Genomic DNA, 11624 nt, shown 5'->3' on the forward strand with positions numbered 1-11624 from the left:
TCAATATTCAGTGAATTTATTGTACAAATAGGAGTATTGCAAGCATTCAGTCTGGCAAGTCTCTCCACGGGTATGAGTAAAATACTATCATATAGAACTAAATCAAAATCAGAGAAACATACATACATGTTGTATACATAACGCTGATGAACAGGACTCATAACTGTTCTACTTTCCAGGAAAATCCTTTTTTAGTCCATGTGCAGGCTTAGTTTAGCACTTAAAAGAACACTTGGTATTAAGACATAAAGAATGAGTCTACAAGGTATCAGATGAAAAGCATTGTGTTAAAGGCATTAAACACTTTTGTAATACTCTGTGATTTTTTTAAACAGCAGGGATGCTTGATTGTTGCCACTTGACGATAAAGTCGTTATGGCAACAAATTTCCAGACAAACCTTTGGTGGAAGATGGATGAAAGCAATGAAATTATATTTACACACAGAAACGAGAGAGACAAAAATGGCAAATTCAGTGAAATGAGGCACTTCTCCAACAAAGGTGAGGATAAGTGACACCAAATTACCAGCCATTCTCTATGTTGATCTTAGTAGGTGTGGTGCTTCAACGAAACAGCCAATGCATGTAGAACTACAGCTTACTGGTCAAATAGCTGTTGTACATTAGAGAAGATGAAATCTGTATTAGTTGTTCAGAGATTAATTCAAGATTGGGGCTGATTGTTACCTACTCTACAACTGAAGGTTTCACATTGGTGGGATACTGGATAATGCATCAGCACCTTCGTCTCTGCTCAAATGTTTTGTACAATTAAAGTCAAAGGCTTAAGGTTCTCATAAAGCACAACTGACAACTATCAGCATACCAAACACACCTTTGCTGCAGGCAATGTCAAACAAATTCATTAAAGAATTTTCCGAGGGCATCTCAAAAGCTTAACTTGAGTAAACATTCTCCTCCTTACAACAACAAGGCCAGAATAACCTTAGAAGAAGCTGCTTCAACCCTATTCGTCCACAATAATGATTGCACAGAAAAAATAAATAATAGTAAAATCTTGTTGCTTTGTCTCAGGTAAGTGAGGCTACTATAACAGGGGTTTTACGTGCCCATAATGTGCCTTTTAAAAGTGTTATTTACAAAGTGAAATGAGAGACAAACTGGCCTGCCCTTTGAAAGGACAATCAATAAAGTGCAATAAAAAAGATTCAGTACAATGAAAGGGGCTTCACTTGGGAGGTTGGATAAGGCAAACAAATTAAAAGAGAAAATCACTAAGCTTTGATTGTGAACAAAACAAATCAATTTTCATAAAGCGCATGTAGAGCACAAAGGTAAAATGTGACTCGGCATGGTACAGAAAAACTTGCTTCTGGGTCTGTTTGTGGTTCCAGGAGACGATCTACTAATGCACAGAATCAAGAAGCAGATGGAGAGAGGGCAATGGGAGTTGTTGGAGAGGGAATGGTATTGGCTAGATTATAGGTTGAATTTGGGAAGGTACCCTGAGAGGGCTGTACATTGAGGAAAGGGGGCCTAGAGGTGGGTGTTTGGGGGGATGTATCTGCTGTGGCTGGAGAGTCCAAGCTGACTTCATCCCCTTCCTCCGAGTCCCATACTTCACTCTGCAGGTAGTCTGCGAAGAGGGCTTTAGCGCGCTGCAGAATACGCCCGAGGTTGTGGCGACGGACCAGGCGGTCAAAGTGCATGGCCAGCTCATTGTAATCTAGGCTGTTTTTGACAATGTGGTCACGGTGTTCTAGCAGGATAGAAAGGCAAAGGAAAAGCATGAAGGGATTCCCTTTCCCAAACTCTTGCGGAGGGGGAAGCGAGCAGGGTTTAATTCCGCCTCCTTCTGGTTTGGTTGTGTTTGGAGAGGATAAGCCAGACCCAGTGGGTCTGCATGGCGAGGGGAGATTGCTGGAGAATGCTTTGGGCAAAGACGGGGACTTGCTGAAAGATAAAATTGGTGAAGAGAGAAGTGAACGATTGTAACCCTGCGATGGAGACGCCAGTAAAGATTTCACTGCGGCCACTGATGGGGAGTGAGACCCAGTTCCGTTTATTACAGCTTGTGAGGATGTGAACCCCCCAGAAGGTTTATCAGGAGACTCGGCTTTCTCCCCACTAGAGGAAGAGGATGTGCATTTTGACAGGGCATCAGGAGATGCCGTTCTCCAACTGGTAGCAGAATTAGATGCTTCCAGTGACTGATTGGAGCTACTTTTCCAGTCTGGTGGACAGGAAGGTAGAGATGATGCTGGGGAAGCTGCCTGACCATTGGGAGAGTCTCTCTGTCCTGGAGATGATGGCGTATGATTACCGATAAGAGGTTCCTTTTCTCCAGGGTCGTCCTCACTTTCCTCTGTGGACTGGCGGACTGAAAATTGCAACGTAGAGTGCGCAGACTGAAACTTTACGGGAGATAACGTGGGATTGGAGCATTCGTTCTCATTCATTTCAAAGCTGTCCTCGTTGCGGCCACTATAATACTTGAATTCCCCAAAACTGGCCTGTTTTTCAAATGACCGAGTCGGGGCTGTGACATCATTATTGACCATCTCATCTACACCGTAGTCTCCTTCGCCTTCCTTCCGAGGACCCTTCTCCTCTTCTATGCCAAGGGAACGTCCTCCATCTGCCTCCTCTCGAGACGGTCTTAGCATGTGACGTCTCCTCTGCCTTTCAGTCAGCTTTTCTTTCATCTCCTCCATGTCCATATTCTGATGGACATTCTGTGAGCCATTGGGCTGATCTGCCTCAAGCGCCGGCCCCAGAAGCTCCACCTCTGTCTCAGGTGGATCAGGTGGCAAGGAGCTCCAGGTGACCTCGAGCATTCGCAGGGCATCATCAAAAGCAAATTCACGTTTCAGCTCCAAAAGCAGCCAGCGGTAACAAAAAAACAGATCGTCAGCACCTTTCGAGACAAGGTAGGCATAAAACTCAGGGTCTGAATACTGCAGAAGCAATTTGAGATGCTGGAACTTAATGGACATGAGTTGGCCATCAGGGCGGAAATTGCCTTCAAGACGTTTCATAATGCCACAGAAGCAGATAAAGGCGTGAGCTTCGTTGTCCATGACGGCGAGGATTGGCGACGCAATGTCGCTCATGCCTTGGCAATAAGACACCTGCGAAAACAAATGAGGAAAGTTCATATTCCAGAGAAGTAAAGGCAGGGTTCTACGCTAAGGTTTTTCCCAAGGAGCACATGTGCTCCTAAATGAAAAAATGCAAGATGACACAAAAAAATTTTTTTTTCAAAGAACAGAGTTTGTGTATTTGTCCATTTACACATGAAAGAGAGCTCAGTTCAGTCCTCGTGCACTGTGTGTCTATGTGCATGGCTGCATGGTTCGGGTCGGGTGTGTACGCACAGAAAACCGAATACAGCTCTTTTTTTGTGTCATCACTCTATTCAGATCTATATGTCTACTCTGCTCTACTAATTCTTCCAGACATTTTCATTTTTTAAAGTTTTATAAGATGCAGCGCATGTCAACCCGTGTGCCACTGGGTAGATCAGCATGTTACAGTATAAATGTGTGCATCTACCACAAACGTAGGACACAAATTCTGACTGGATCACTTCCCAAATCGTCAGTATCTAACATTTTTGTCTAGTTTTTATTCGTTGACGAAAATGCCAATAGATTTTCATCATAGTTTTTGTCATTCAAAACTAGTTTTTATTTATCATCTCATTTTCCATAATGGTAGGTTGAAGTTACTCGCACATTGTGCTCGTAAATCATTTTTCCCATTCGCACATATCAATTTTTAGGGGCATAAGCGAGAAAATGGTCGCACTGTAGAGCCCTGAAAGGCATACCCTAGCGTCAAACATATGGTTGACACATATGCTTACCTGTGGGTGTGTAATAGCAAAGGTGGTAAGGAGGTCGGTCAAGGCGGTGAGATGTGGGCTGTCCTCTGAGCCCGCATAGTAAGGATGTGCTCGGTCCGTTCGAAGAACATCTTTCAGAACACTTCCCCGAATGAACTCCAGATCCTCTGAGCTGACCCGTGCCGTCCATTCACTCTTCAGCTGGTCATACTCTCTCGTCTTTCTCTTCATGTAATCCATTCTCTCCTGCCCTGTCAGACCATCTGGATACACATTAAGGAGGTATCGCCAAACAACCTGTCACAAAAATACAGCGATGGACAAGTCAGCTAAAATGCAAAGAAGACTGCTATGGAACTTAATTGACATGAGTTGTCTGTCAGGGCGGAAGTTGCCCTCAAGATGTTTATACTGTTAAGTCTGAAGACGTATTGCTGTTTTTTTTTTTCTTTCCCTGTGTGTGGGGATGTTTCTGTGAGTGTCCCGAGTATCCACTGCATTGGTGGACTAGAGTGTGCCATATGCTGACATGGAAGAGATGATGTTATTGGCATGTTGTTCTGAGAGAGTGTTGCAGTGATGTAGTTTGCTTGTGATTCATGTGCTGTAAATTGTGTTTATTCTTTCGCTTGCTACTTCTGTAAAGTGTCCTTATTTTTTACTTTTGTCCTTATCGTTTACATGTGTTGAAGTGTTCATTTCGTTTAGTTATTGTGGCAGGTGTGTTCCACTTTTGCTGTAAATATTGTACATACATATTTTTTCCTTTAATACTGAAGCGGTAGGGTGCCATTGGATAGCCAGGGAGTTGGGTAAGACCAGTATTTTATTTAATTTATTTTACAGGGTTTATTTAGTTGTAATTAGGTTTGGTCAGTGCCTATTTTGTTTATTTTTTTGGACTTTCCCAACCCTGAAGACTTTACTTCATTTTTGTTTTTGATGAAACTGAAAGAAATGGTTGAAACTGGTTTTCAGAACATTTTATTTAAGTGTACCTCACTGACCCTAGACCAGGGTCTTAACAATTCTCATATGCATGTATTATTATATTTAATATATTTCTAGCTCTGAATAGACATTATGGAGCTTTTAAATAAATACATTAAAATAATTTAAAAAATGGCTTCATTAGCTTCATTAACATTAATTTGTATTCAAAGCTAGCAAAAGTTTTTTTGTCAATGTTTGTCAAGCTAAAGGTTTAGATCACTGTATCTCACAATGATCCCATGATCGATTAGTTAAATATGTGAAAGAGTTCGGTTACCTTGCGTAAGGATGGCTCAACACCACCATGATATATACGAAGTCTAAGTTCTTCTGGCCGGGTCAGTTGACCTTGGCTGTTCAGGTAACAGTGGAATTCAGCATCATTTAAGGGAGGCTTGAATGGTTTCACCTCCTCCCCATAGGACCAACTCAAGGCCTGCTGCACACGCGATAGAGTGCGACCCACCTGAATGAAGAGGTGGGTACGAAGTGAGGAATAGGTAATGTTCAGAGTTAGTTATTAGCGACCATGTACACACAGCAGCTAAATTGTCAATTCAACTTTCATTGTTTAGTCCTGTTCTGTATACAGAGATGAGTCATTTATTGGAAAAACAACCGAATTGTACAAATGAATTATCAACTGAAAAATGAAGGTAGTGAAAACCGCATTTATGCGTGTACGGAACCAAAGATCAGTATCACAGGGAAAAAGGAAGGAGCCTTGACTCATTAATGTTGTCAGATCTTGAAAGAAAAATCCGCTAAACAAAAACAAGCACATAATAAACGTGAATAAATCCAAATGTTTTATACTGTATTGAGACATGCTGTTGTCCCTTTTATTAACTCCATAAACTGGATGGCTTTATGAGCCAAGCCCAAACAAGCAGCCTAACCTAGCAGTCTGTGGTCACTGAAATATTACTTTAGTCAAAAATTCTGAATATCAAATGCACAAGACGCCAGACCATTACTATGGTTACCAATGTGTCAATCATCACTATTTCGTAAATTAGTGATGTTCCATACACACACAAAACTATCATTTTTAGGGTATTCGCTACTGTATTTAAATGCGGTTGTCACTCCTGAAACTTTACAGTGTGTACATAGCCAATGAAATGCAGAAAATGTGAGACACCCCTCGCTGCAGCCTGTAGCACAATGACGTAGCTGGATGGTCCAATACGTAGTGGATGCTGTAACGCGCACTAGTCAAGTCAAGTCATCTTCATTTATATTTAGCTTTTAACAATTTAGATTGTTTCAAAGCAGCTTTACATAGATACGCATATAATTTAATGTAACAGAGATTGTTTTGGCTTTATTGCGGCTCGTGAATAATGTTATTTTCCAGCTAAACTTAGTTTTGATTGATTAATTTCTGTCGAAATGATAATTGTTATTAAATTAGGGGACGACACTGTTCTCTCTAAACAGACTTTAAACGCGATCCTGTGATAAACGCTGATGATAGCACATGCACATTAAGAATTGTTAGTTAGTGTAGAGAGTAGAGTTGGTGAACAATCGCACATTGATCTTCCAAGAATAATATAAATGGTCACAAGTATGGAAGCTCTTTTCAGAGCTTTCAGAATAAAACATTTTTTTTTTAAATAATTGTGACTTTTACATTACAATTGCGAGTATACATTTCGCGTACTGACTTTATTTCTCAGAATTGTGAGATATAAAGTCAGAATTGCGTGAAATAAAGCCTCAATCGCATGTTATAAAGACAGAATTGGGTGAAATAAAGTCGCAATTGTGTGCTATAAAGTCAGAATTCTGACTCTTTTTCACGCAATTCTGAATGTATAACATAATTGCGAGTTTATATCTCCCATTGCGATCTTATTAAGTCAAATTCTAAGGGAAAAAATTTGGCTACTTATTTTTAACCTTAGAATAGTTCTGACTTTATAACACACAATTGCGACTTTATATCTCCCAATCTGAGTATTATAAAGTCGGAATTTTAAGTAGCCTCCCAATTGCTAGTTTATATCTCCTAATTCAGACTTAATAATACGCAATTGCGACTTTATATCACGCAAATCTGACTTGATAACACACATTTGCGGCTTTATATCACGAAAGTCTGACTTTATAACCAGCAATTGCGACTTTATATAAATTCTGAGATAAAAAGTCTGACTATAGTGAGATAAAAAGTCGCAATTAGGCCTACCTTTTTTATTTCTCACTCTGGCGAAAACAAGTTTCCAGACATGTGAACAGCAAATTAAGAGGAACCTTATGTAGGTTTTTATTTCATTTTTTTTTTCTACATCTGACAAGATTTATTTTCCTGATGCTGTTATTATTTTAGCATTTTCCTTTGAATGTTTAGGCTACTGGTATTTTAAGATGTTTAAAGTTGTACCTTTAAAATTACAGAGACAAATTAGACTACTTTGACATTTTTCGCTTCCAATCAACAGCAAATATGAATAAAATAAAATTGCTTTATTTTAAAATGTTCTATATAAACACATTAAAAAAATACTTGAGGTGGACATGCTATAAATCTATCAAATGTAGGTTTAAAATCATGTAATTTAAAATGTACAATAACTTTGCATGTAGCCTATGTAGAGTGAATTTCGGATAAGTATCCCATTTATGTAAATAATTACTTATTCATCAATAATTACTTGTAATTATTTAACAGTACTATACTACACAGGTTTGAACATCATCGCAGTACAATATTGAGCTTACATATCACTTAAGACCAATGCATGCGAATTATAATCCAGAGAACGGCACTGCGCATGCGTATATGACGTCACCCAAACACACCTCCATCCAATACGTATTGGACATCCAGCAACGTCATCGTGCTACAGACTGCAGAGGACCTCTTGGAAAATGTTCCCTCTGTCTTTGATCTATTAAATAAATCAGCACAAAGCTGTTTCTTACAAAAGCAAAAAGCTTTCGCCTTCAAGAACTCCTGAAATATCTAATGCCTTCCATTGTTTGGGGTGAATTGCCATGAATTACAGTATAAATGCAGCAGACTGTAAACCTGACTGAACGCATTGGACACTAAAAGACAGGGTCAAGAACATCATGAGTAACCTGGGACAGCAGAGACTGTGTGAAGGGAAGTGCAGCAGATGTCAATGACTTCTTCTCTCCCTGCAACTGATCTGAGCCAATCACATCCTTAGGGCTTATTATGTCCCAATCCTCCAAAACAGGACCTTAGGAAGAATTTAAGAAAACAAAACATAAAAAACAAACAGCATTTAAAACTGGATTAGTCTAATTTAAAGATCAATGCAGAATGTTTGTCAAATAATTCCAGTGTCAATTAAAGACACAATGTAGACTCTATAAAATACTGAAATGTACTGAAAATATAAAAAAATTCTCAAGACAATACACTCAATTACAGAACAATCACTTGAATGCCCCCCCCCCCCACACACACACACACACACTCAACAATACATAGCTTCAATATAATCATTTGAATAGAAGTAAAATAATTTATCAATAGTTTTTCTTTATTGATTGATTCGTGGATAACGATTATAAGTTAATTCTGAGATCTCATAAAGGAAGATAGAGCAGTCACAGATTTTCAGGATCTACTGAGATGGACAGACATTTAATACCCTCCAAACAGGAAGGTTCACTCACTGTCCTCTGATGGTTTGATGTCCATCTTTAGCTGGAGGAAAGGCTTTGCCGCACTGACAAACGCGGCATCTAAATCCCAGTCAGACAGCAGAGACACGTAGACCTCCACACCCCCGCGGTCATGGGACAGGTAGCTAATCCCAAAGTTACGTTTCCTGCAGGAAACCAAAGAAAATAAGACTCCATCTATGTTTGCTGCAATTAATGTATCCATCAATGCTATTAAATAAGCATAAAATAATTCAATAGATCTAAATCAGAATTATCACATAAAGAAATAGATTTTGTTATTTCACACTCACCCATTCAGCTCAAAGGCTCGTATCAGGATATGTTGCAACACCTCTAATGAGGTTATTTGAGGATCTACAGCAAAAGAGCGGAACTCCACCGGTAACACCCCATCATACTTCTGAAAACAGGCAGAAAACAGAAAGTGTGGAGTAGAAGTATGATTTTACAAAGACAAAGAAAATGTGTTACATTTTTTTTTTTTTTACATATTTGTTATTTATTTTAATTTTGATATCCTGAAAGGCTAATCACTCCATCCTGTGAAATGCAAATCATCTAATCAGGTGACATTATTTACACAGGTGGAGTCTCTGTTAATGTTGAAACCAACTGTGGGAAACTGACTCTGGTTGTATGGATTACTTTGAAATTTATACATGTGCTAAAACAACTCGCACGCAGCACTACAAGGTCATCTGTCCCAAGCAAAACACGCTGCAGCATCTGTCAAGGTTCACACAAAACATAAACTAATTTACTATTCAAAACTTTGTAAGTTAGGTTGTCATCTCAGAGTACTGGGACAATCACAGAACAGTACACACAAATCTCATAGAATAAATTAAATTGTATTGAAATTTTGAGTTGTGTGTTTACAATTTGTGTGTGACAGGGTTGAAAGAAAAGTATACAATAGACTTTAATTGTGTCTGAAAAATCAGTAACATGGCAGTGTAGCTCTTTGATTAACTACAAGTTCACTGTGATTAAAATTAAATTCACTGACCTAAATTCTTATGTCCAAAGAGACTTCTTAAAGAAACAGGCCTGCAAAACCCCTCTGTTAAGTTCCACTAAATCATTTATGGAGGTTCTCTAAGGCCTGCATCTGCATAGATTTCTTTTCGTATTCATTAAAACAGACTGTACCTAAGAAATTACTGAAAAACAAGCGAGAGAATTACATGGCAGGTTGATCATGTGACACTCATTATGACTGTAGCATTGTATGACTGTGACAACGACTAAATTGTATATGATTTATATGTATTTGTTGAACAATTACGTGACACGAACAACAAAACATGACTATTGCAAAAATTGTATGATAAATATATTTCTAAAAAAAAAAATATTAGTATATGGACTAAAACAACATGTTTATTAAACATCTTCTATGCGAATGCACTTCTTATGTACTGCAAACGAATGATTATGAATGAAGCAGTCACGATGTGTAAACAACTAAGATGACAGCCAAGTAAAAGCGATGGACATGAAGATAGGACTGATAAGACAGACGCAGACATGCAATCAGACAAATGTCTGTCTTCTGGCCTGGCTGGACTAACGTTACGTGGAATGCTGTGTGTTGTTGTGTTTCCATCCCGCTGTGTTGCTGACTGCGCGCGCGCGCGCGCGTGTGTGTGTGTGTGTGTGTGTGTGTGTGTGTGTGTGTGTGTGTGTGTGTGTTTGTCTGTGTGTGTATGTGTAATTGGGGTTTCTACCTGCCGCTACAATTTCTCACCTTGACTTTGACACGAACTACCCCCCTCTCCTCCTCAGCCGACATGGTGGGTAGTCCGCTTTGGGGTATCCCGTTCAGAGATGCGTTATCGTCATCCAGGTTAAAAAATGAAAGTAAAATAACAATGGATGGAGGTAGCCGTTTTCTCTTACAGCTTCGACAAGTACACTGAAAATTCCGTTAACAAGAGACGTCAAACAACCAGTATCTTGCTGACAAGTTTCAAAATAAAAGCCCGCTACAAGACGAAAAAAAGTGTAAATGTAATTTAATATATGTTTACAAAGGGGAATCAGTACTTCGTCCACTTAGATCAATTCGTACACTTAGTGACATAAGAGGACATTATGTTTGCAAATTTAATAGCGAAGATTGTCTCCGTGACATCGGACTAGTTTTAAACAACAGGATATGACGCCACATTGCATTACATCATTGGATTCATGAGGGAAGGAATGATCCATGTGCAACAACAGAAAACCCCTAAAGATTTATGTTTGGACAGATCGTTTTGCCGATATAAAAAGGACAATATTTAAAGCTATCGTTTTCAAATAGTTCCTAAATTCAACGATGACAAATATTTTAAAGCTATTAACATAGCAGTCAACTATATGTAATAAAAGAAAATGTAAATACACAGATATGTTTGAATATACATTGTATCATTATAGAAGTTTCCACAGCACACACGCAAAATATGCGCACCGCCTAGTACTTATGCCGTGACCCGGATTCGAACCGGGGTTGCTGCGGCCACAACGCAGAGTACTAACCACTATACGATCACGGCGAGCTACTTGGCAGCTGTGTTGACGGGCAGATTTAGACCAAACTTTTAAATACCATTGTATGTTTATAACGCTGTTTATATTTTAAACTAACGTTATTCTATCACGGAGAAGCTACTTGGCAGCTCGTCGATGATCCCTAATTCAGATCAAAAGTTTGAAATCATTAAGATGTTTTGCTGTTTTTGAAATGCTCACCAATGCTGCATTTATAACGTTACATATCCCCCCCCCCCCCAGTTATCAATGCAAAATAACAACATTTTGTAACTTTGATAATAACAAGAAATGCTTTTCAATCACCAAATAATCATGATAAAAAGAGTAATGTTACGGTGACACAGACGTTGTATTGTGGTTGAAAATGAAAATCTAATTTCCAACCAAAATCCATCTGTCCGACGTTGGATGATGACGCCAATCCAACAATTGGGTTCTTTTTTCAGTCTGTATCTGGTATGATTTTATCTGTACAAATGCTTGATTGTATATTGATGGTTTTTCATGTTTTTACCCAATGTTGCTTTCAATAATAATACTTTTTTTAAAAAAATACAGTCTGTTCTGACGTCAATCCGACGTCTGGTTCTGACGTCAAATCGACTATCA

General features: G+C 38.9%; 1 protein-coding gene and 1 non-coding gene across 2 annotated transcripts; both read right to left on the reverse strand.

Moving 5' to 3' along the window:
* tbc1d25 (TBC1 domain family, member 25) lies at window positions 1-10583 on the reverse strand. Its single transcript, XM_039658018.2, has 7 exons — window positions 10225-10583; window positions 8765-8874; window positions 8463-8617; window positions 7896-8020; window positions 5080-5268; window positions 3831-4106; window positions 1-3093 (listed from the first exon to the last, which is right to left on the reverse strand). The coding sequence occupies exons 1-7, from the start codon at window positions 10267-10269 to the stop codon at window positions 1381-1383; spliced, it is 2613 nt and encodes an 870-aa protein (XP_039513952.2). The 5' UTR covers window positions 10270-10583; the 3' UTR covers window positions 1-1380.
* Window positions 10584-10945: 362 nt separating this feature from the next.
* trnah-gug (transfer RNA histidin (anticodon GUG)) lies at window positions 10946-11017 on the reverse strand. Its single transcript has one exon. It is a non-coding gene; the product is annotated as a tRNA-His (tRNA).
* Between the last annotated feature and the right edge of the window lie 607 nt (window positions 11018-11624).

This window comes from Pimephales promelas, chromosome 14 (assembly GCF_988280905.1).
Source record: "Pimephales promelas chromosome 14, fPimPro1.hap1.1, whole genome shotgun sequence".
NCBI lineage: Eukaryota > Metazoa > Chordata > Actinopteri > Cypriniformes > Leuciscidae > Pimephales > Pimephales promelas.

What these genes read in the sequence shown, in the direction of transcription:
- tbc1d25 (XM_039658018.2), bottom strand. Translation starts at nt 10,269, where the DNA reads ATGTCGGCTGAGGAGGAGAGGGGGGTAGTTCGTGTCAAAGTCAAG. An exon ending in TAGTTCGTGTCAAAGTCAAG is followed by an intron (nt 8,875 to 10,224) that starts GTGAGAAATTGT and finishes GCCTGTTTTCAG; the next exon opens with AAGTATGATGGGGTGTTACC. An exon ending in TTGCTATTACACACCCACAG is followed by an intron (nt 3,094 to 3,830) that starts GTAAGCATATGT and finishes TTGTTTTCGCAG; the next exon opens with GTGTCTTATTGCCAAGGCAT.